The following is a 25,942-nucleotide window of genomic DNA, read 5'->3' as shown; positions in this document are numbered from 1 at the left end:
TGTATGAGCAAACACTTGGATGGAATAATTTAGATCAGGATGATCCTGCATGGAGCAAGGGATCACTGTACTAAACGCCTTGAGGTCCTTTCCAGCCCCATTTTTATAAGATTGCCATGAGCCTTATAGGTAAATCTGTCAAACATGCATGTTGAAAAGAGAAATTTTTATTTGTTTATGACATTATTGCATCATTAGGAAAAATAAATTCTGTTTCTAAAAGGAAAATTGGCAACATACACAAATTAAGGGAAGCAAATTCAGGGAAATTCTGGTCTGTGGATAAATTAATCATAAGAGGCAATATTGTTATAAGGCAAATAAGAACAAAGCATCACAAATGTCCAATGATAACCCTTGACCTATTCTGGGAAATGGGAGGACAAAGCTGAAGGGGCAGATCTTGAAGATAAAAGGAATAGTCACACAGTGTGTGTGCTGGTGTTTTCTTTTTTAAGATCTGGGTAGATGACAATAATAATACAGGTCAACTTTAAAATATAAGGATCATTTATAGTGGTTCAGACCTAAATTAGACCAATCAGATTAAACCAAACACGTTGGTCTGAAATGGAATCAATGAGTGGGCACCTCACCATAAACTTAGTGGGTTTGAAAACTGGAGCTTGAGAATTTCCATAAGAAGTCTGGATAGTCCCGGATAGTAGATGAGCTCACAGCTGGTTATGATTACCAGTTACTAACCATCGCAAAATCTGTACCAGGACAGTTTTTTTCTATTTCAGTCTGTGGGAATTCTCTCTTTTTCAGTAAGCAAACTGTTTTGCCTCCACAGCAGAAGGCATTAACATCATTTCCATGTTATATTAGCTTTCCAATAAAGGAAAGAGGAAAAGTACTTTAAAAAATGGTTTGAGACCTAGAGTTTTTGGGGTATCTAGCTGCTCCAGCTCTTGTGGATCAGAACTAGGAAAGAATCCCTGTTAATTTGCAGAACATTTTTTGACAAGCAACACATGATACAAAAAGTAATCTTGGTTACAAAATGTAAATATTCTCCAAGAAAATATAAATTTACATCCTCTAAAGCACATCTATAAATTCACATCCTAGGATTTTATATTTACTCATTCAGTTAATTGAGTGTCAAATCTGTTTGGTTTGCAAGAGGAAAGGTGATTATCTGTTTTTTTCCCTATTCAACCTACAGCAAATTCAAACTAGCATCTAGAAATCCAAGTTCAGATTTTTCCTTCACCAACAACAAAAGATTTTTAATTAGACTCTGCTTGCCAATTTTTGTTGAAGAATGACTCAGAGTAGAATCCATCACCCTATTAAGTAGGTGTGGTTTTGGCTGTAGAGGGATGACATGAGTAGAAAAGCTAGTTTTTCTTCAGGACTTCAGTCAAGAAATATGACTCAGTGCCTCCACTTGCCTTTCAATAAAAAAGTCCAATTCCCCTCTCCCCCATGCTTTAGATATTCTGTAGTCATTTATACTTGTCCAAAGGGGATGTCAAATATTAGGCTGAAAAAACAGAACCAGCCAAGACCGAACAGTTAAAAACTGCCTGCAGATAAATTTAGATAGGAAATTAGAAGATTTCCAACAAAGAGGAGTGAAGTTTTGGAATAGTTTTCCAAGCGAAGTAGTGGGGGCTAACTGCCTAAGTCACTTTATGATTTAGTTTAAGTTTATGGAAAGGATAGCATGATGGGACAGAGAGTTCTGGCCCAGCAATCAGTGAAAGAGATGTGGAATCATGCATTTGCAATATCCATTTTGGAACGCAGAAGTAATTATCTTGTAATGTGGTAGGTGTCTGGTAATCCCATACTTCTGGGATTTTGCTGGTTGTCAGTATGGACTAGGAAGGAATTTTGTCCTATAAATACCACTCGCTTCTTAGGGGATGCAGGGGAGCACAACTCACAGTGGGGAAAGGAGTTACCCATGGGTCCAGAAATTTGGAGGGGGGTGGGTGGGGTGGAGAATGGCATTGTTAACTGCCGTGCCTCCCAGAGCTGCGGCAGTTAATGCTGCCCCCCTACTCTCTCAGATTTCTGGCTCACAAGAGCCCTTTTCTTTGCATATTGTGCAGTCCCCCATTTTCCCCAGATGGTTGTAGGGAAGAGGGTGTGGGTTATATGTGAGAACATATGGGATTAACCAATTACTTTGTAAATGTGATGGTAGAATATTTCCCATTACTGTTGTCTTCCCTGTTTTTACCTATGGCATGTTGTAATGTGGTACTGGCATTTGTGATATTATGTCTCGTAGTTGTGCATGGGGCTTTGAAGTGACAATTTTGGGGATGCCTGGGTAAATGCCTGCCTGAAAATACAGGGACTGGATTTGATGAACAAGGAAGCCCCTTCCAGTCCTTTGTTGACACCAGTTTAAGTCATGGAAAAATTCTGATTTGGCAGCATTTTATATTCCTTTTGTAAAGAGACAGTCAGCTGCACAGTATACAGGAGCATCAGACCCATTACTTTCTTTATGACTTGTTGTTTGAATACCATCCTTCCATAATTTTACAGTTAAGGCAAATATTTCTGTTATTTGTCATTTCCCTCAATGTGCATTTTATTTAGGCATTCTGCATTAGCCTCTTTCATAGGGATACAAATATTTAATCACAAAATACAGAATGTTATGACCAGTTTTATCATGGCACACTTCAAAAATTATTTTTATAAAGCAAATCTCTCCAAAGTATCCACTGGCAACAAGTGAAAGTAGTGCTTGTGTTTTTATCATGTTTTATGTAATAATGAGTCAAAACAAAGGTATTTCATAAAAGATTTGTAGGTGGGCAAATTGGCAGCTTGAAACTAGTTAAAAAAACAGCTAACAGGAAGCATTTATTACAACGTTAGAGATTTTAACCATATTTAATAGTATAATTTGAGCCTTGTGTTTGTTTGATTTTTTTCTCTTTTCCATGGTATCTGCAACACGAGTTTGTAACACTACTGTATTGGGCATTTGAAGAAAAATAGCTGTGCTCTTTGCTGCTCTGATAAATCAGAAAACTTATTTTCCATAGTAAAAATCCTTTGTATGTAATTATGCATATAACATTCCAGGTTTAATGGAAGTATCACTTACTATATTCCTTTATAAAGTTTATGTAATAAATCCTATTTATATCTTTTAATATAAAGTTTATATGGATTTCCTAGACATTTTGTTTTTTTGTCAGCAGAAATGGATCCATCTGCTGCGTGGACAGAAAGCAAGAGTGGCACAAGGATGCTTGTTGCTCTTCATTTTGGAATTTAAACAATCTCTCTCCCTCTCCATCTGTCAGGCCCCAAGGGCATATAACCACCTAAACTAAAGCCTTCTATCTTCTCCTGTCTTGCATAGATTCCTTGTTGCATCTTCACCTGTCCTTTCCAGAACAGTTTTTATGTTATCTTCCCATCATTGCCTTGATCTACCTTGAGGTCTGGTACCCTCCAACTCAGCTTCCAAAATTTGCCTTATATGCCTTCTCTCATCAGCTCTCATATGTCTTTCCCATTTCATTCTCTATGCTCTTACCTTGCTCAGGATGTCAGGTCTTTTGTAAAGGTCTACAAGGCCTTCTCCTCCATACTCCATTGTCTTGTACTGCACCAAATAAAACAATCAGATATTTTAAATTGATCTGTTTTGGACATGCAGTGATTTCAGTGAAATACTGCACTTAATATTTTCTAACTCATATGCTGTTAATTTGAAATTACTGCATCATCTCTATCTTCTAGCATACTGATTATATATACTTTGATTTTTCGCTTGCCATACAGAGAAGAATAATTAGACCCAGAACTGTGTTTAGTTTGCTTGTATTTTTAATTCTATACACTAACTCAAGGGTGTCCAATTTCTGGGCTGCTGGGGGCCTTATGGCACACAGGTTACAGACCTAGGAGCCACATGCCATGCAGGAATTTCCCCACTCCACCCGACATTCCTGTACTCCACACAGCCAGCCTCCCCTCCCCATGCCACATACGCAGCCACACACCACTCCTGGCAGCCTGGAGCCCTCTTGCTGTGCTTCTGTCACCCACCAGGAGCTAGGCAGGAAGCAGAAACTGGAAGAGGGAGGGGGAGCTCAGAAACCCCAGCTGCTCCAGCAGCTGGAGCAATGTGGGGAGCAGTGGCTGGGCAACAGCCTGCAGGCCTAATGCCAGTTGGACAGCAATGCATTACAATTATAGAATCATAGAGCATTAGTGTTGGAAGGGACCTCAGGAGGTCATGAAGTCCAACCACTTGCTCAAAGCAGGACCATTCCCAAATAGATCATCCCAGCCAAGGCTTTGTTTAGCTGGGTCTTAAAAACCTCCAAGGAGGGAGATTTCACAAGCTCTTGGGTAGCCTATTCCAGTACTTTACTACCCTCCTAGTGACGAAGTTTTTCCTAATATCTAACCTAAACTTCCCTCGCTACAATTTGAAAGCATTGCTCTTTGTTCTGTTATCTGCCACAGACAACAGTCAAGGTCCATCCTCTTTCAAACCACCCTTTGGGTATTTGAAGGCTGCTATTAAATCCTCTGTCTTTTCTTCTCCAGACTAAATAAGCCCAGTTCCTCCAGAAGTCATGTGACAGCCTAGGGAATGACCTGCTGGGTGGCACAGAGGTGGAAAGGGATCTTGGAGTCCTAGTGGACTCCAAGATGAACATGAGCCGGCAGTGTGACGAAGCCATCAGAAAAGCCAATGGCACTTTATCGTGCATCAGCAGATGCATGACGAATAGGTCCAGGGAGGTGATACTTCCCCTCTATAGGGCGTTGGTCAGACCGCAGTTGGAGTACTGCGTGCAATTCTGGGTGCCACACTTCAAGAAGGATGCGGATAACCTGGAGAGGGTACAGCGAAGGGCAACTCGTATGGTCAAGGGCCTGCAGACCAAGCCCTACGAGGAGAGACTAGAGAAACTGGACCTTTTCAGCCTCCGCAAGAGAAGGTTGAGGCGACCTTGTAGCTGCCTATAAGTTCATCACAGGGGCACAGAAGTGAATAGGTGAGGATTTATTCACCAAGGCGCCCCCGGGGGTTACAAGAAACAAAGGCCACAAGCTAGTAGAGAGCAGATTTAGACTGGACATAAGGAAGAACTTCTTCACAGTTCGAGTGGCCAAGGTCTGGAACGGGCTCCCAAGGGAGGTGGTGCTCTCCCCTACCCTGGGGGTCTTCAAGAGGAGGTTAGACGAGTATCTAGCTGGGGTCATCTAGACCCAGCACTCTTTCCTGCTTATGCAGGGGGTCGGACTTGATGATCTATTGAGGTCCCTTCCGACCCTAACATCTATGAATCTATGACCTAGCCCTCTAACCATTTTTGTTGCTCTCCGTAGGATGCTTTCCAATTTGGCCCCATCCTTTCTGTAGTGGGGCTCCCAAAACTAGACACAGCACTCCAGATGTGGCCTCACCAGTACAGAGGCCAGAACAGAGGGGAATAATCACTTCCCTTGTTCTGCTGGAAACATTTATTAATTCAGCCCAGTATGCTGTTAGTTTTCCTCACAACAAATACACACTGTTGGCTCACATTCAGTTTACCGTCCACTGTAACCCCCAGGTCCTTTTCTGTAGAGCTGCTGATTAGCCAGCCAGTTCCCAGTCTGTACTGGTTCATGGCATTGTTCTATCCTAAGTACAGGACTTTGCATTTGTCCTTACTAAACCTCATGAGATTTGGTCCAATCCTCCAATTTGTCTAGCTCTCTCCAAATCCTAACCCTACCCCCTGCAGGATATCTAGTACTCCCCCTGGCCTGGTGTCATCAGCAAACTTGCTGATGGTGTACTCCATCTCATCGTCCAGATTGTTGATAAAGACATTGGACAAAACCAGCTCCAGGACCGAACCCTGGGGTACTCCACTTGATACAGGCTGCCAATTAGACATCAAGCTGTTGATTACTACCCTTTGAGCCTGACCATCCAGCCTGTTTTTTTTAGCCATCTTACAGTCCATTCATCCAACCTGTACTTCTGAGCTTGCCTGCAAGAACATAGTGGAAGACTATCAAAGGCTTTGCTAAAGTCAGGGTATATCACATCTACTTCTTTTCCCCCATCCATAGAGCCAGTCACCTCATCATAAAAGGCAATCAGGTTGTGAGGCACGATGTACCCTTGGCAAATCCATGCTGACTGTTCCTAATCACTTTTTCCTCCAGGTGCTTAGAAATGGATTTCTTGAGGACCTGCTCCATGATTTTTCCAGGGACTGAGGTGAGGCCGACTGGCCTGTAGTTCCTCAGATCCTCCTTCTTCCATTTCTTAAAGATGGACACTATATTTGCCCTTGTCCATTCGTCCAGGACCTCTCCCGATCACCATGAGTTTTCAAGGATAATAGCCAGTGGGTCAGCAATCACATCAGCCAACTCCTTCAGCACCCTCGGGTACATTGTGTCTGGCCCCATGGATTTGTACACATCCAGTTTTTCTAAATAGTCCCTAACCTGTTCTTTCACTACTGTTGGCTGCTTACCTCTTCCCCAAACTGTGCTGCCAGGTGCAGTAGTTTGGGAGCTGACCTTGCTTGTGAAGGCTGAGCTAAAAAAAAGGCATCGAGCACTTGAACCTTTTCCGCATCATCTTGTCACTAGGTTGCCTCCCCGTTTCTGTAAGAGACTCACTTTCCCTGATCGTTTTCTTGTTGCTGACATACTTGTAGAAACCCTTCTACCCTTCACATCCATCGCTAGCTGCAACTCTAGTTGTGCTTTGGCTTTCCTGATTTCACGCCTGCATGCCTGAGGGATAACTTTTAAACTAGCTTGCAAGAACAGTCTGACTCTCAATTACGATAACTTTTCTGGTTTTGAATTTGTGTGTAGAGCAGCAGTAGAAATTGACCTGCTTTGTTCATGCAGAAATGGATTGACAATTAGAGTTCCTGAGAGAGATTTAATGAACAGAATAAATATAAAGCACATTAAAAGAAAATGAAAGTGTCATTGAGAAAAATAATCTAATTAAATTATGAGTCTCTAAAAATGCTTAACACAGCATTTGGAGATATCATTTTATACAATAATATTGTTTACTTCAATAGGGCTTTCTGTCTAAACCCTAGATACACTTGCTGATCTCAATTAATTAACTCATAATTTTTGTGCCAAATTATGCCCATTGAATTTTTCTCAAACAGGGAAGTCATCACGTTTTCCATTAATAGAAATTATTTACAACACAAAAGGGCGACAAATACAGTTGAATTAAATTCCCTTTATCATTTTAGCAGCTATTCCATTTTCCAGGATTCTGTCAGCAGGTCTCTTACTTAAAATAGCTTTCCAATATTCCTTTAGAATAAATAAATGTTACAGAAAGTGAACAGAGAAGGTGAAATGGAGGTTTTTTTTATATACACTAGTAACTGATTTTAGAATTTGGTTGGGATAAGTTAAGGATCCAGGCCAAAACCCTTTTAAGTCAAGGGAAATGGAGCCAGTTTCAGCAGAGACTGTGCCTCCATACACATATTCAAATTTTGGGAATTCTCCCAGGTTTGTTCTCCTGGTAAGAAAACCTACCCAGAGACGCATGAACAGATATTTGGATGCTGAGCCTTTGAAGAGCAGAGAGCTTGCAGTGCTGATGGCTGATGCTGAACAGCCAGGGGGCCCCTGTGTAAAATTCTCAGGATACTCTGCAGGCTCCTCCAGTCTGCCCAGAAGCGCATAGGGGGTACCCCGACTGGTTGACTCAGACTGCCTGTCTCCCTGCTTTTTATTTTATTTATATAAGTTGCACAGTATAGAGGCTGTGCTATAATAAATAATTTCAGCTTTTATTAGAAAACATACAAGAAAACCAAACCAAATCATCTCTAGCTATTATTTGCTCATAGATATATAAATAAATAAAAATTTCCAGGTCAGATTAGCCAGATCAGTCCCAAATCCTTTGAATTGTTCCATATTGGCCATGTTCCTAGCAAGCGTATGTGGCCCTGCTACTGGCAAGTATTGATAAAGGGCTGCTGTCAGACCTTACTGATATATAAATATTCCATGGATTTTAGAATACCTTTTTTTTTAAATAAATGAAACAAACTGAGATCCAACATACCTATAAGTATGGCTTAAGGCTAATGGTTATTGCTTCCAATATATCCTTTATGGCACACCAAGGAAACTGGGGTCAGAAGATCTCTCCCTTCCTGGGGTGGGAGAGATGCATCTTCCAGAGAATTTGCTGTAACTATTTTCTTTTGAAATGAAGATGCTTTAATTTAAGCTAGCAGCTGCATACCTGCTAAAAATCAGCAGGGTACAACCCCACAGCAGTGTTTAGACCATGGTAATAAATTTTCACTCATGAATGGATGGATCTGTGCAACCTTCCTGCATCTCCTTGAAGCTCAAAAAGAATTCACGAAATCCCAAATTTCACCAAAGATGCCAGAAACATGATGGCAGACATCTTGTTGTGGTGCACGCTTATCAAATTGTTTGTCCTATGGAAAATAACATGCGGTTTTTACATAGCACTTCACATGTTCACAGAATTGCAGAGAAATATACTAGTTACTGAATCCTAATGAAGATGCTGAATAGGTTAGTGTTTTCCTTACTTTGCTGATGGGAAGTGATTTGGTCAAAATCATACCAAGTCAGTGACAAAGACAGAATGCAGGCCTGCCCAACTTCTAGCTCCTTGCACGTATTTTTCCAGACTGGTATCTTCCAGCCTTTGGGAAAGATGAGTGGGAAGACATCTTCTGAGTTCTCTCACTGTTAAGAATATGTATATTTGTATTCTATTCTGCTGCTGTTGAGAGCATGTTGAAGGAGTTTGACAGGAAGAGAAAAGACAGGAAGAGAAATCACCAGATAATCTCAATGATTCATCTAAGATACATAGTCACAAGTCACTAGTTTGGGTTTTTCTTATTTTGCTGCAACAGCTTTAAATTGTTACTGGTAGATGGCTTGCATGCTAGATTGTCAACACTGTTTTGTCCAGAGTGGGAAACAGAGGAAAGGAAATTTATCTGAGAACCCCAGAGTAGAGATAAAAAATGTATGTAATATTTTTATGGGCAGCATATTTCTTTTTTCTGTCTGTAATAACCAGTAGTAATATCAGCCTGCACTGCAGTCAGCATTTTTCTTTGCAGTTTGTGAATGAGTTCATTGAACGAAGTGAGATTTAGTTTATATTTATTACTCTTTAAAAATGGTGCAGGATGATTCCATAAACCATAAGAGAAGGTCCTTCTGAGGATAAAAAAACAGATGCTGGCAAGAATACCATATAAACTTAATTCCTTTGGCAATGATCTGTTTTAGCTTTGAAGGGAAAAGGTACATTGCTGGAGTCTGATTTCCAAATAGCTTGTGTCTAGGGAATATTATAAAGAGAGCTGGGGCCAAACTGGAGAGTTTTGACTATTTGTTAACCTTTGCCAAAAGCTGATGTTGCTCAGATCTTAGGGTTTAAGCTGCATCCTATAAATGAAATTTATAGTTGTCCTAGAAGATAAGGGTTAGAAACTAAGCAAAGTTGTTTTTCCCCCCCCAGACATGTATGTAGTAGAAATAGTTTTGAAAGTGATATCTTTACGTAAAGCTTCAGATCAAACAGATTACTATAATTTTTAGAAGCAGCAATGGTATGAAAAATATCTATTCCAATTCTGTTACAAATCCCAGAGTTAAATCATCAGTATTAATTTATTAAGAGTCAAACTTAAATTCCTGACTTTTTTTTTGTTCAGATGTTTTGCTTTTCTCTGTTTCACTTTAGATCCACTGCAGACATGTTGGAAGCCCTTTGTGAATTAATTTTGGTTTTTTTCTGCTATCAAGTTGATTCAGTAGAACTTCAAAGAGAGGGACATTATGTTGCTGCTGTGTATGAACATGAATCCATACTGAGTCCTAATCCAACAGCCCTCACTGATCGACAGTCTGCATTAGAACTAATGAGAAGAAATCTAGACATCTATGAAGAACAAGTAATAGCTGCAGCCAAACAAGTAAGATATGATAGGATGAGAATTTTTTTGGCCGTCTTAACTTCTGTAAAATATGTTTTTATTATTGAAGACAATCTTTTCAAACTTGGTTACGTAAAGTTTGACACCTGGGCTAAGTACAGACAGTCAAAAAGTCCAAGGCTGAATCAATTCAGTGTTTGCAGGTTAGTCTAAACTGCAGAGATTAAACTGAGAAACAACTGGACACATTTACTTTTGATTCAGGAAATGCAGCCAAATGCCTGTAGTGGCTCAGGCCAGAAGCAGGGAGGCGCTAGAGCATGGCTCTCTGGCACATAGCCAGCATGGGCTGTGTGTTCACTTCCTCTTCCTGTTGCTCCCAAGGTCTCTGGGATTTGCATTCCAGAATCAGAAGCAGGATTTTACAGGGTTGCACATCTCTTCTGCTTCCAGATGCCTGTGGGATTTGTAGTCCACAGATGCAGCCAGCAGTAACTTTCAGTAAGTTTAGCAGGGCAGCTCTGTACTCAGGGGAAGGGTGGTTTAACTCCCAGCTAGGGTTTGCCTGGGGGGAGTGAAAGGGAGGGGGGAGGAGGCAGACCAGGACTAGAAAGCATGCTGGGATGCCTGGTATTCAGAGAATCTGAACAGCCAGCAACTCCCACTCAGGTCAGCTCCTCTTGAATTCAGATCAGTTAATAAGTTCCTTTATTTCAGGTACTCAGATATGAAGAATAGGCCTATTTGTTGGTGAACAACTCTTTCAATTTTTATCAAAAATCCAATGTAAAATACTGCAGACCTCTTCAGCTCCTCTCCTCTTCATTATACACTTGCTAGTAGAGCAATATCTGTCACCTTCATGTCTCTGTGAGTTGCATCCTCTACTTGCAGGGTTGGGCACATGGATTGTTTACTTACCTAAAAATCCAACAACTCTGTAAGAAAATGGGAACTGGCTTAGTGAATAGCAGCATGGGTTGCTGTGGAAGGAGTTTATGCTCCTCCAGGTTAGGTGTGACCGATAGAAACAGAGTACTTGGTAGGGACAATGTGGAACTCTAAGGGTAAGTACATTGTGACCTTGCACCCATATTATATATCACTACTTAATCTTTTGCATGATCTATGAAGCAGTGTTAATATAGCATCCAGGATAGGTTTAAATGATCCTTCTTAAGGGGAAGTACAAGAAAGGAGAAAAAGCCTTGATCCTAGACTAGAAATTCCCAGCAGCTTCCTGTTAACTGTACCAACTATGGGAAGGTGCTAACACAGACCTTAGAATGAGCTAGCACCAAAGTTGCACGGTATAGTGGCAGTGCTATAATAAAGGATTTCAGCTTTTATTAGAAAACATACAAGAAAACCAAACCAAACCAAACGATCTCTAGCTGCTGTTATTTGATTTTGCAAAGAAAATCTCCAATTCCTATTTTCCTGAGCATGGAACAATCATAGTTATTTGTGAAGATTTAATAAGTCACCCAGAACTGTATCATTGCTTATGAAAGCACATAAGAAAGGAAGAGGTGGGGGAGTCACCGTGAGTTACCGACTGACACTAGAAGTAAAAGGTATTTCTGCCGTTTCCTTTCCCAAGTCATGCAGGGTACAAACACAAAGAGCCTAGAAGAGCCCAGCAGGTCATCTGAGCTGCACTGTAGAGAGGCCATCCCTCTCGCATCCACCAGAGCCCATGAACCTGTTCTGCCCTTATGAAGGAGAGGGGGAAAGTTCAAGGAGCACAGAGATCCCTCGCTGCCAGCTGTGTTTGTTTTGCTTACAGGGGGCGAAGATTATCGTCTTTCCTGAAGATGGAATCCATGGCTTCAACTTCACCAGAAAGTCAATTTTCCCTTACTTAGAATTTGTTCCACATCCCCACTCCATGACATGGAATCCATGCAGACAGCCACATCTGTTCAATGACACAGAGGTATGTTTTAGAGTAATGTACTAAGAGGTGTGGTGGAAAAACAGAGGACTTATACTCCAGGTGGTAGACAGACAGCAGGAGCAAAGTTCTTAAAAAATTTAACTGTCTCAAGTTTACGTAAAGATATAAGCAATAAAAACCCCATAGTTTGTAAGGACCAGATTCCTCAGTGACTCTCAGTTTACACTGGTGTCGTTCTATAAACAGAATTACACCATTTTTGCACTTGTGTTATTGAGAACAGTAGCAGCCCTACGTAAGCAGAATTGATGCCATGTAGAGAGTTTCTGAAAGGAGGCAAGGTTTCGAGAAGAGCAGATTGAAGCTTTACTATCTGCTGATTTAATTAACAGTTCATTTTCATCGGTACTTTCTTTTTAAAATATTTTTGTTATGTATAAATGAAGTAACAGTCCCTCACTGGACACACAATTTATCTATGTTTACTGAAGGGATTTAACAGAGTAATGCAGTGGTTGTACCAAATGTGTCCGTGTCATCCCGCCCCCCCGTAAACTCAAGGAAATCCAGGTACTGGTAATTAACTGCTTTCACTCCCTTTCTTTTTCAGTTAGTGAATTGGCAAGCTTGATAGGAATCATTGAGATAAAACTATGAAAATAAAGATTTTTATCCTTAAATACAAACTGGTGTTTTAAGATAATGTTGAGCTCAAGTTCAGATAATTGAGAAGTTATGGAGCGATTTTGTCCTTATCGTTACTACATCCCTATCTCTAGATTGTACCCCTTGAGCACTTACACTACTGCATGAATGCTTTTATCTAACCTGAAGAGATTTGCACTCATATTTGCAATGGAGGCCATTTCTAAAGGGGGAAAAATCAAGCCCTAAAAATATAAGGGAAGGTTTTTTTTTTCTTTTCAATAAACGAAAAGAATGAGACTAAAATCTAAATTAATTTTCTAAGGTGTTTTGCAGGAAATAGAAAGTCCAGGTCACAAACATATCTATATAAAAGGAAGCACTTGTCCCAAAGATAGTTCACTACAAAAATCACTTGCTAAGTTTAGGCTGAAATTGTTCATTTTTTCCAACTATGAAAATGTTAAAATTTCAAGAGATAGCACCATAGCTGCTCAAGTAAGTGTCCTTTCATGTTAAAAAATGCTTTCATGTTCCTAACCTGTTTCTCCAGGTTCTTCAGCAACTGAGCTGCATGGCATTGAGAAATAAAATATTCCTAGTGGCAAACATAGGAGCTAAGCAACCCTGTGAGCACAGTGATGTACGCTGCCCACCTGATGGCAGATACCAGTTTAATACAGATGTCGTGTTCGATGACAGTGGTACGCTGGTAGCTAGATACCGCAAACAAAACCTGTATTTTGAGTATTCTTATGATACCCCATCAACAGTTGATTATTCGATTTTTGATACACCTTTTGCTGGCAAGTTTGGAATATTCACTTGTTTCGATATACTCTTCTATGAGCCTGCAGTGAGACTTATCAAGCAGTACAATGTGAAGCAGGTTGTGTATCCAACTGCATGGATGAACCAGCTCCCGCTCTTGTCTGCTGTGGAATTTCAGCAAGCTTTTGCAACTGCTTTCAGCATTAATATTTTGGCAGCTAATATCCACCACTCCACTTTGGGTATGACAGGCAGTGGCATATACACTCCGTCAAAGTCTTTCATTTATCATGACCTAAGAAGTCACAATGGCAAGCTCATAGTAGCAGAGATCCCTGTGATTACACCTGATCGTGAAGCCAGTTGGGAGAGCAGTACAAAACATGGGGAGACCACAGATCTACCCAACAAAAATTTTGCAAGTCTCCCTCTGAATGATCAAGTTTGTCATAAAACGAATCAAGAAGCTCATTGCACGGTAGCAGGTAAAGCAAATGAAGAACTCTTGCCAGTATTTTATTCAGAGATGATGTATGATAATTTCACTTTTGTTCCTGTAAGGGGACAAGAAGGGAAGGTCCAGGTTTGTGCCAACTCCCTCTGCTGTTCCTTACGTTACCAGAGGCCTGTTTTATCTGATGAAGTGTATGCACTGGGAGTCTTTGATGAGCTTCACACAGTGCATGGCACATACTATGTTCAGGCCTGTGCATTAGTGAAGTGTGGTGGCCTCAGCTATAGCACCTGTGGGCAGGAGGTCACAAATGCAACTGCTCTGATACATTTCCAGCTATGGGGAAACTTCAGTACTTCCTATATCTTTCCTCTACTGCTGACATCTGATGTTACATTGGACTTTCCTGATCACTTGGGTTGGAAAAACAACTACTATTTCATGAACAAAAATGGATTATCCTCTGGCTTAGTGACAGCTGCTCTATATGGACGATGGTATGAGAAGGACTAGCACAGATATCTGATCCAACCAGAAATCATCTAATCAGAATTTTCAGTTTTGACACCTACACTGAGTGGCCTTAATTTCAGAGATGCTATACACCTGCATCCCTCAAGACTTAATTTATTGACACTGAAGATACAATTCTATTATTAAGCATCCACATTAGAGAATATTGACTGAACGCCTTTATCTTCAGAACAGGTCATAAACCCAGGGTCTCTACCTTGCTAAAATATCACCTACTAAAAACAAAACCACCTTCTCCCTCAGAACAAGAGACCATATTTAAATTTGACAAGAGATTTTTTTATTATGAAAATGAGGCCCTTCCCATAAGGTATACTTAAGACGTGATTAACCAGTTAATCACATCTTTAGTCATAATAACCCAGCCACACACTAAAGCATTTAATGGTGGCATAAAACAAGGAATAAGTTGTAAAGTTATACCACAAAAAATGTCCAATAACTTGGTGGCTGGTTCCTGTCATGCCGTTAATTGAACGTGTGGCCAACTTGCTCCTTGCCAGTGCACCAGCAATAAGGCATGATGGGATCTGAAGCTCAATCCCACAGTCATGCCTCTTGCCATGTGTGTGTGGCATGGCAGGAAGCCAAGTGCACATCTAGTAATAGAGCTCATTTTGTTTTAAATTCTAGAAAAGCAATACATTTAGGGATTTTAAGTATTTTGGAGTGCTTTCAGGGAGGATTTTAAAATCTGTTATTGACAGGTTTCTAACAGGTGTGATCCTTACAGTTCTGAAAGGAACATCTGAAGTTCATTATCATATTATGCAAAAATATACACACACATTAATACCAAGTACCACATTCCATACAAGCATATAAATTCTAAAACTAGATACAGCAGCGTAGCCATCTTTGGCTATCCATGGAGACCACATACCATATAGCAAATGTAAACCTAGTTTATCATTAGCTATAAACAGACTACCCACTGTAGCAGCAGACCCGATTCATGAAGCCATCTATGCACAATATTCAATGAATCCACAAAATACTGTGGGTTCATGACAAAGCTGATCGGCACGGCATCTTCTCTTCTCTGTCCTCCTAGTAATAAAGTGTTGATGCTGAGAAGCTGACATGCTGAACTTTCAGTCTGCTTTCTAAGTGAAGAGCACCTTTGAACAAAGACCTTCACGTTTTCTTACACAAAGTCACGACTATGAGATTTGACGCAGTTTTACTGGGGCTAAAGTAATATTCAGCACATAAATGAGTACATCTCATTTTCAGCAAGTACCTGACTTGGTTAGTCATAAACCAAGGATCTTGAAACTGCTTTAGCAAAAGATAAAGCTATCTAGGCAGGCAGCCCCAATACTTAAAACAGAATATTGTTGGCTAGGTAGCTTCTACTAATTAACCTTAGGAAGTTACAGTAGCCATCGCAGTATTTGTAAGTTCTGCTTCTGCTCTACTAACTTACCTGTCTGGCTGTGACAACTAGGCACCAAAGATATGAACACAATGGATCTCTTGGCCTTGCATGAAGCAGAGGGTTTGAAGTGATCTTTCTGAAGTGATTCTAACATGGCAGCTGAGGCTGGATGACAGAACCAAGAGAGAAAAAACATGTTTAGAGTTTGGCTGACTTGGGAAAGAAGGAATAATAATAAATGGAATGATGCCAAAATAATAGTGTAAGTACCAAAATAAACTGTAAGATTTTTAATAACTATCAATTCTCACTATGTAAAATAGCACTTAGTGAGACTCAGGAAAAGCATAACAAAGGATGATGAGCCAACTGAGCTTGTTCTTTCAGCAGCCACAAGGAATTGCAAGGTGCTGATCCTTCCTTCAGACACTTTTATGCCTTGAGTGGCTGAAGCGTGGACAGCAAGTCTGCGGCTGGTAACAAGCATGACTAGTGATTGGAACTCCGGTCCATTTGGTAGCATAGAATTTGGGGCTTTAAGTTATATTGTATCGATAGTTTTAAATGGCAGCATGCCCTCAAACTTCACTCTGCCTTGAGTTTCATACTGGAACTGAATGGATTCTAAGCTAAGTGGGAATGAAAACTTACCTGAAAACTAAAAGCTTCCCGAAGCCTTTTCACACCTGTATTTGAATCCACACAGCAGTTTCTTTGGTACTTCCATCTGAGCATTATTGAAGAAAAATGGTGAGCTGAAGAGGTCTTCTCTTTTCTTGAGCACCTAATGGCATTGCAATGATTATAAATTTGATTCAAAGAGCCCCATTAAGGCTGTGTATTATTCAGGTTATCATTTTTACAATTACGTGCTCAAATGCTTCAAGGATCTCTCTTACCACCTGAGTTTGAAAAATACCGAGAGTAAGCAAATGCATATTATAAGCAACCTCCTTCACAGAAAATGAAGCATAATGTACTGGGAGCCTGAACAATGGCCCTGTTGCTGTATTTTTGAAGTAAAACCTACAAACCTAGATTGTTTTGAAGTCTGTACTCTCATTCCATGGCAATTTCTTCATGATGTGCCTTTTATCTTCGTCTGTCTTGATCCATAGTATTCATATTTTAAAGGTGAACTGTGAAGCAAAAAAGCAGCTCAAGAAATGTTATTCTTTTTCTGTTCCTCTCAGATGCAGAAAAGCAACTCAGACTTGTTTGCTTTAAAGAAGTTGCTTCCCCAATTATTTTTTCATTTTTGCCCAATCTTTCCCATTAACCATAGCAATAATCAGGCCTTGAACTGTCACATACAGGTATGACCTAAATAGGGAAAGCAAATGTAACTTCCCAGAGTGAATTTTCAGACAAATGATCATCAATCCTCTTTCTGTTGGTAAGCAGCAGCTCCGGTTGCAGGCACGGGTGATATTTACTTTGCTGAATCTCCAAAGTGGAGAAATGGGGGGGAGTTGCTTTAACCACTGAACCACACGAGTTTCGGCTCTATACTGCACTAAGCTAGCAGCTCTTTCTAGTCTGGAGGAAATGTAGGCAGAGTAGAGGTTACATCTTGCTCTGGTGTTCTGTGGCACTACCTGCGGATGGTACAGACTGGGCTTTACTGACCACTATTGAGGGGCAGAATCACCATTTCTTCAAACAGACATAAAAGGAGCATACAATAGAAATTAACCAACTCCAACAGGTTCACATTAACTTTGGGGGTTGGCTATTAAAATAGCTTTGGTTCATGATAGGGAGGAGCATGGGAAGGAGGGTAGCTAGCTAATTAGTCACCCCCCCCTTGTGGGTTATACCAGCCAAGGAAGTAGGACTAGAAGTCTTGCCATATACGCAGCTGTTTGATAGCACTGCAGTAAATGAAAAGGTGAGAGGTGTCCATATGACAGAAGCCATCATTCCCAATGCAGGAGGCAGCAGTTGCAGCAATGACAAGGCAGAATTAATGAAAGGTGCTTACAGTGAACCTCTCTTGTACCTGCAGCCTGTCGGAGGCATCTGCAGCACTCCCAGTACTATCTGTGGCAATGGTTCTCAGCTTTTTTGGACTCGAGGCACACCAACATATCTCTTTGTGAATTGAGTGGCACCCAATTTCAAAACCTAATTTTTATATTACAGTGTTTACCCCGTTATGTGGGTCTGGGCCATAGGGGTGGGGGATCATCCAGGCAGAGAAGGAGCCTAAGTCTGGCTTGTCTCCTCACACCTTGTTGCATCCATCTGCTTGTCTCCTCACACCTTGTGGCATCCATCAAAGGATCTGGCAGTACCTCAGGGTGCCTCCTCACCCTAGTTAGGAATCACTGGGTCTATGAAAAAGGGGTGCACAAATATGCAGACCTGTCCATTTTAATAGATATCATTTGACTCCTGATTATTTATTAATTGTACTTACCACTAATACACCATTGTAAACAGATGAGCTCAGGACACTTCAGCATTGTCAAGAATCATCTGATTATGCACAGGATGTCAGACAACTCCATAGAGAAAAAAAAAGGTGACCCTTTGGGGGTTATCCTTTTCATTTATAAGACTTCTGCAGGCCTCCCCTGAAACAGCTTTCTCCGAGTTGTTTTTATTAGGAGAAAACACATTCTCTTAATAAAAACAACTTGGAGAAATCTGCTTGTGCTCTTGAAAAACCTGTTAGATTTTTTGTTTTCTTTTTAAAGATTGCAAGCTTTTTTCCCCCTCCAACCCAAACAGTGCATTGTGCTAGATAACTGCTATAAGCATTGTGTCCTAATTGCTAGAATCTCTGGGGTATGGCAGACTGGTATTTGCTTTTTAAAAACAGAATTACTGGGCTAATGAATTGTAGAGCAGGAGAGCAAATGAAAAGCTGAGAAATTCCTGCCTTTTTTCAGTCAGTCATGCAGCACTTGGTTCAGCTTTTGATTCTTGGTAACTACTGCTCAGCCGTAGGTAAAAGCTTCAAACCATGACATTAAAAAATAGTGCCATTTAAGACAAAAATCCAAGAGGAGTTAGGGAAATGGTATATACAGACAAGGTTCTATAACCAGCATATGAACTGAAATGCTTGCTATTCCATTCATACACTACAGATTTTTGGAGTAATTCCAAGGTGGAGGAATGAGTACAAAGGCAAGCAGCAAGAACAATATCATTTTTTGTTGTAGTTAACCTAATTCTTTTAAGTATCTTCTACCTTCAGCCTTAGAAAGTACATTCAGACACACTGCTTTTGTGAGCCAAGTCACTGCTGCCTTGCAGTGACAAAGCATGCATATTTGAATAGTTTAAAGTTTCCAGAGGTCTTCTGATGGAATTCCAAGGATAGTTTTAGTAATAATCCCAAGAGGTTTCTTGAGTGAAGGGTGTTGCAATATTGTGCTATTAAAACTGTATGTGAAGAAATTAAATTAGGAAGAGTCAATAATATGCAACACTTTTCTCTGGAAAGAAAAAAAAAATCTCCATTCAGACTGAACATTTGGAAACAAATTCGACTCAGGCATAAATATGAAAGACTGCATCTACAGGCAGGTTTACTTTGTTTCATGTAAACAAGGAACATTTCATACCATGACCTCTCACTAAGAAAGCCACCTTTAACCAGAGCAACCTGGTCTTTAAACATATATTTGCATTCATATTTGTTCTTTTTGGAATAAAAAGTCATTCTTACAAACAATGAGTCTGATCCTCATTTTACTAAGGAATCGGTAAAGCCCCCTTATATTACAAGGCAGCATAAAGGAGTTTCTGTGAAAAAGAAAACAACCAGGTATGTAGAACTCAAAGTCTGTGAACTCATTAAATGTTGGCTATAGTTCATTTTCTGCTGGGAATTTCAAATTATGTGGCTTACAGCAATTCTAAATTCCTAAGGTTTAACAATTCATTTAATAGCAATAAGGGAACAAACATTTTAAGACCCAGATATAGCAAGCTCATAAAACAGCTTTAATTAAAATATATATAATCATAAGGAACAAAATAGGACAGAGGTTCATGCCTGAAAAAAATGTTCTGTTTTGCAATAGAACATTAGATAGATAGATAGATAGATAGATAGATAGATAGATAGATAGATAGATAGATAGATAGATAGATAGATAGATAATGTTTCTTACCACAAATAGAACAAAGTTAGCAATGCCAGCTGAAGCAAGAGGATTCTTTTGGGAAGAGATGGCTTAAATTTTTAAGTGAGATGTACTTTAGGGATCGTGGGAGGCATTACATTTATTGCAGTATTAACATGTTAACTGGGTAATGCATTGCAATATGCCACAGGTTCAACCAATTAATAGCGCAATAAAATGGCAAAACATTTAACATGGAACATCTTTGTGGCTGGTTTGTATTGCATCTTAAATTGAATGTGACCCACCTTAAATTGTATTTATGAATACATATGCTAGGTGCAAGACGAAGCTGCTCCCTGCTCGATCAGGTGGTGGGTAGCCCTAAGGTCTTGAACTGGCAGGATGCCCAACTTTTGGGATGGGACACAAAATTCCACAGATCCTAATTGTGCCATTATATTAATATCTGCCAGGGGCCTTAGATGTGCAAACTTAAAAGGCCGGGTAGATTTGCAACTTATAAACCAACCAAAGTGCATACATGTATCTATCTATCTATCTATCTATCTATCTACCTACCTACCTACCTACCTACCTACCTACAGCACATACTTTTGTGGGCTGAAAGATCACTTCATTAGATGCGGTGAAAGGATATGCACAAAAGCACTGAGCACTTGCTCCTTGGATATTTTCGAAACTCTTACTATAAGACAATTCCAATCACTTTTGAACACATGAGCAATCAGTCTGGATAAAAAAAATACCCTTTGTTTTAAACAACTTATCCTGATTCAGCTACTGTCATTTTCCCCTGATTTTCCTCACATATTAATCAATCCATTTCTCCCTATATGATGCAAACAGTGATTGCTTCATGCTGAAAGATGAAACTAATATTCCAGAGTCTAAACATCATGCTTTGCTCTAGCAGTTCCAAAATCTTTTTAGGTTGTTTATAAAACTTCTTTGACAGGTGATTAGGGTACTGCTATTGATAAAATAACTGACATACCTGGATGATTTTTTTATTTTTTTTTTAAAATCAACTGGCTCTCAAGTTTACATGAAATATTTCTAAATCCAGTTTTCTTATCATTAACTTGCAAAACTTCTTAAGGGCACATTAACGAGCAAATTGGCTAAAACTTAAAGCAACCTTTTACAGTCTCCAGGGCAATATGATTTTAGTGTGTACCTAGTAAAATATGAAGAGAAGTTTTCAGGTTGCTGGGGAAATATTTAATCAGATACAATTAAGTGTGGCAAAAAACAAGCGAAAATTGAATACGCCTCCTGTATCTCCATTACCATTTATTTCTGTACCAAGAATTCCAAAGAAGATTTAAAGGGGAGTTCTATAAAAAGCATCTAATTTTGTGGAAGAATCATAAGCTGTTTTCAAAAAAATCAATATTCATAAACACCCTCTGCCCCAACCAGGGAAACAGCATCATTCACAAGTAAGTCTCGATTTTAAATATCAATAACCAAACAGTACTTAACTTTTCCATTAAAAATTATTGTAAATCTGAACCATTTACCTCTACTGTTGAAGTAAAAGGACAGCAAAGCCTTTGTAAAATAGATTTTATAAATTCTAAAAGTTATTCAACAGAAGAAACTTTGCCATTAGTTTAAGTATGGTACACAGATACAAATAAATTATTCATTAATACAACTCACATCTGGGTTTTATTATACTCCGTAAAATATACAGGAATCTGGATGTACTGAAAGAGTGCAGGTAATTACAGTATTCAAGCAGTCACTATTTCTATGTACATGCTCATTAATTCTTCAAAAAAACCACAAAATTATCAAATAGATCAAAATATTGTCCTGTTTCCACAATTTATGTTCAGAAAACCAGCTGATCAATGTACAATAGCAACAAGGTTTCCAGTTACACAATACAAAAAGGATAAAAGGAAAATTGGAATCGGTTCGTAGTAATTTATTTGTACTTTGCCGGGACATGCAAAGATTCCTTGCATGTACATAAACAATTTCACTTGAAAAGTAACAGTTATAGTTAAAGCAGAGTCAAATAAAGTAGATACTCATATTTAACAAACATCAGCTTGTGGGTCAGTCTTTCATTCTTCAGGCAATATATATTTAAAAAAACAGTAGTCTGCTATAAATAATAATAATAAAAAAATCTTCGGGCAAGTTTGAAGTATATTACAGGGACCTGCTTTTGTTGTTTTTCTAAATGGAGCACAACACAGATATATAGCTCTTCCCAGATCTGACACACTACCTTTTCAGTACTGAAAAATCTGAATTCATTTTTAACTCATAAATCCAGGATTGAAAAAAAAATTACAATGGAAACACTGATTTGATTTCACGTACAAATTTTATGATGTAAAGTGGGTGAATTGTCAAAAAATCACTCCCTATGAAACTGCAGCTACAACAGGTTGTCAAGACATTTAATTTAAATTTGTATTTTTTGCACGTTCCCAGTAATTACCCTTTCATTTAATTTTAAATAATCTCAATTCAAAAACCAAAAGTTAAAAATCTAAAACTGTGCAACAATTACTGCTTCCCTCCCCCCATCCCTTGTTTATTACACTGTACATTATCACCCTGACTGCACCTTGTTAGCTGGTTTTCATTTTAGTATTATAAAAGTATGACAAGTTCATTTCCATTTCATTTAAAAGGAAAAGAAACTGAAAAATACATCTGCTATTTTCATGGTACATTTAAGAGCATCTGAAAGCTTTTAGGGTGATAAAGAAAAAAAAGAATTCAACATTTAAAACCAAATCTGATCTTCACTTCCAGAAGTAATTAAGGTTTAGTTAAGACAACTCCTCAATTAACCTATTCCAGTTTCCACAAAAAGGTATTTAAAAATCTTTAGCTTATTTGGTCCTTTGGCAATTTGCTGCACAAACAATGCCTACTGTACCAAACTCGTTTATTGCCTTCAAAATGGTCTTAGTTTTTATTGATAAGATTTAAATCTAGTGTCCTGTTTGTTGTACAACAGTGTCGTTCATTTACATAGACTGGGGTACACAGTTTGCAGAAATTACTCCTGGCACCACAAACAAAATGGTAAAATACAATTAAATAAAATGGTTTTGACATTCTTTAATTATTTTTTTTGCCATGGATTCCAAGTGTTAATGCTTCTTCTGCAATCCTTTAAAATCAGTCTCATACAGATCTTTCATATGCACCCCAATAAAAGTTCCTTCTCCTGGGTCTGTCCTCTTTTGTATACAAAACTAAATGTTTTGTTCAAAAGCATGACTGACTTTCCAATGACTGTTCACTCTCCAGATCGTCAAAAGAAGTCTCTTAATAGGTCTCAGAGTCTGAGTCATTAAGTTCATCCTCTTCTGTATATGGGTAGCCATCTTCCCTGCCAATGTTGTTGAAACTACAGTAAGAACTATGGTCACTCCTCATGATTGGCAAGGAATCAAAGGTAACAGTTTTTGAGGTGTTGGTGTAATGATTAATGGCATTGAACGTAAGGGAAGGTAATGTGCTGCTGGAGGAAACAGGCATCATTGTGGCCAAAATGAGAGCAAGACAATCGGCTACATCCTTATTGGGAGCACAGGCCAAAGCTGGTGTGTAACCTGGAAATCAAAATAAAACCAAAGCCTTGACTTAACACACAGTAACAGGTGGAATTTCCCAAAGACAACATAATTATTTGACAGTAAAACATTTTGTTTAGCACTTTCAAACAAGGAAGATAAAATTGAATGTGGTTATAAAATTACAATATCATTTTCATACTGTTACAAAATAATAGTAAACACCTGTCAGCTGATTACAGTTTATATACATACATTAGCTATATAGATGGCAGTATGTACAGGCTAGTGGGGACGACAAGAAGGAAGGAAGATTAGACTGAGTATTAGAGGAGTTAGGAAGATAGGATCAGTTTTATTAGACAAGCTAGGAATTTTAAGTTAAAGTAGTTTGGGATTTGAAGTCACAGATTTAACTGGGCAAAAAGAGGTATCCAATTCCACTTCCAGGTAGCCATCTGCAAACAATAATTATTTGTGAAGGAAATGCAGAGCTATTTTAAATAGACCTTTACAAAAATCAACTGAAAACATGTAAAGCTTAAAGGATATTGATCTCTGACTTCATTTCTGACTGGGTGGTTCCTGCTAGTATACATCTGTCTAAGCCAAGTTGGCCAAAACATGGTGACTGGCACGATTTTTCAAGCAGTAGGTTTTGTTACTGAAAGCAGCATAAAATAAAAGCAGACATGCTAATGAGAGCTTGGTTGGCTTAGTGGGTTAAAAAGGCTAGGTAGCTGGCCTGGGAAAGCCCCATGTTTAAAGAGCCAGCTGTTGTGGCAGGCCTTTGAGTGGCTAACTTTTGAAACCAGTAGAAACCATGAGTTGGCAAGCTCGTGCATGAGAGAACGCTGCAGGGTCACAGTTGTTTTTCTAGGCCACGGTCACTTATATATGACATTTCTGCTTTGGTAACTGACTTCTGCCCCATACATTTGCCTCTTTTGTACTTCTCAGCTGGCAGAAGTGCTGCCTAGCACCAACCTGGAAGCTGCTCAGCAGGCTGCCCTTTCAGGGATTAGGTCTACTTCAGAAAAGCACTAAGCATGAAGGTAACCTCAGGCACATGATTTGAATGGAGCTATGCATGTGCTCAAGTACCACGCTGAATACAAGCACAAACTGACTTCGTCCAGTCAAGGGAGCCTTTCTCTCACCTGCAATGCATATAGACTCTGCCTTCAGGAGGGAAAAACTCCAATGGTCACCCCAACTCAGCAATGTCCATTTGAAATAAGGTCTCACATGGATTTGGTAACCAGGAAAAAAAAAATGTAGATATGGCAAAGCTTTAAAGGAAAGCCAGTAATAAGCAATGAACAAGGTCTGATCCAGGCAGGAACTTGGTTTCTCAGCACATGTTCTATGTGGTAAAGACTTTTTTTTATAGTTTAAGAATTTAGCTTGACAACTGCCAGTTCAGTTTTATTGTCAGAAAATACTGGACCGTATGTTTGCTGAACTGCTCAGAAGCGGTAAGATTTTTGATAAACTTGTTGAACATATGACCACTGACCAATATGCTGGTATATTGTTTTCAATAAAGGTTTTGTACTGTGCTGTTCTGAGAACTGATTCTTAAGAAACTCGCATTTTTTCAGTGGGAAACTAGGGGTTGTATCAGATTAAAACTAAGGAACAGATCACTGGAGCACAGAAAGTACAAACGGAATATGTGATCAGGACTTAGCCAGCGTGTTTTATTTTACTGTATTTACTCAAATTTATGATGACGATGAGAAGTCCCTAGTTCTGCAATACTGTATTACCATCTAGCTTTTGTACAGCACTTTTCACACGTAAGGTCTAAGCACTTACAAGTGTCATCACCACCCTTTAAATACAAGGGCACTGGTGAGGGGACCATGATTTCCCAAGGTCATCTAGTGGCGGAAGGAAATAATATTTCTCAGTCTACTACTGGTTCTACTATGCTACACTGCCTCCCCTGAGATTTACAAAGGTCCAAGTATGTACCTTCAGGTAGTGACAGCTGAATGCTTATTAATATAATAAACAGTAAGTTATCATCTCAATATGAACCTAACAAATCCTCCTAGAGAGAGGAGGAAAAGCGAATTGAGGCACAAGCCATCCAATCATTAACATTAAGGATTTTTTGAAGGGGGTGCGGGGGTGGGAACAAGCTTAAAGAGCTGAGATGCAACCAGAACAAAGGTTTTAGAGCACTGCTAGGTCATGAATCTCTATATATATGCTGAGTCTAGAAAATTATTTTTAAAAGAAGTAAAAAGAACTGCATGCAGCTGCTGCATCTCTTTGCTGCAAGACTGACTACTGTTACTAATATGCTGTTGATCAAAAGCAATATGTGCCATGTTAAAGGCAGTTTAAAACCACAGATTACTATACTTTAGCTAGTTAGAAGTGATGGTGTAGCTGTGATGGTTCAGGAATTGTGCAAGGAACAAGGATTTCTTTGAGTGACCTCTTTTATTGGACCAACTGCACATTTGGGATAGAGTTAAACAAGCTTTCAAAGGTCTGAATTCTGCAAAAGAATGCCTTACATTCTTCTTCAGAAGAAATACTTCTTCAGAAAAAGAATGTCTTCCATTTGAAAGCTTGTCTAACTCTATCCCAGCTATGCAGTCGGTCCAATAAAAAATACCGCCCAAAGAAATCCTTGCCTCTCGTA

At 39.2% G+C, this 25,942-nt stretch overlaps 2 protein-coding genes across 8 annotated transcripts in view; one reads left to right on the top strand and one right to left on the bottom strand.

The window, feature by feature from the left end:
* The window catches only part of BTD (biotinidase), a 28,407-nt gene extending 11,745 nt beyond the window's left edge, over positions 1–16,662 (top strand). For all 4 annotated transcript variants that reach the window (XM_014603157.3, XM_019497791.2, XM_019497790.2 and 1 more), the window contains 3 exons: positions 9,746–9,977; positions 11,728–11,877; positions 13,037–16,662. In XM_014603157.3, coding sequence (XP_014458643.1) covers positions 9,759–9,977; positions 11,728–11,877; positions 13,037–14,221 — 1,554 coding nt within the window. In that variant the 5' untranslated portion in view covers positions 9,746–9,758 and the 3' untranslated portion in view covers positions 14,222–16,662. The remainder of the gene's footprint in view (positions 1–9,745; positions 9,978–11,727; positions 11,878–13,036) is intronic.
* A 4,722-nt stretch (positions 16,663–21,384) lies between these two features.
* ANKRD28 (ankyrin repeat domain 28) overlaps positions 21,385–25,942 on the bottom strand; it is a 190,269-nt gene continuing 185,711 nt past the window's right edge. For all 4 annotated transcript variants that reach the window (XM_014603153.3, XM_019497785.2, XM_019497784.2 and 1 more), the window contains one exon: positions 21,385–23,319. In XM_014603153.3, coding sequence (XP_014458639.1) covers positions 23,033–23,319 — 287 coding nt within the window. In that variant the 3' untranslated portion in view covers positions 21,385–23,032. The remainder of the gene's footprint in view (positions 23,320–25,942) is intronic.

Source organism: Alligator mississippiensis, chromosome 5 (assembly GCF_030867095.1).
Source record: "Alligator mississippiensis isolate rAllMis1 chromosome 5, rAllMis1, whole genome shotgun sequence".
Lineage (NCBI taxonomy): Eukaryota > Metazoa > Chordata > Crocodylia > Alligatoridae > Alligator > Alligator mississippiensis.
Note: the sequence above shows the minus strand (reverse complement) of the source record. Positions and strands in the feature narration are given on the sequence as shown.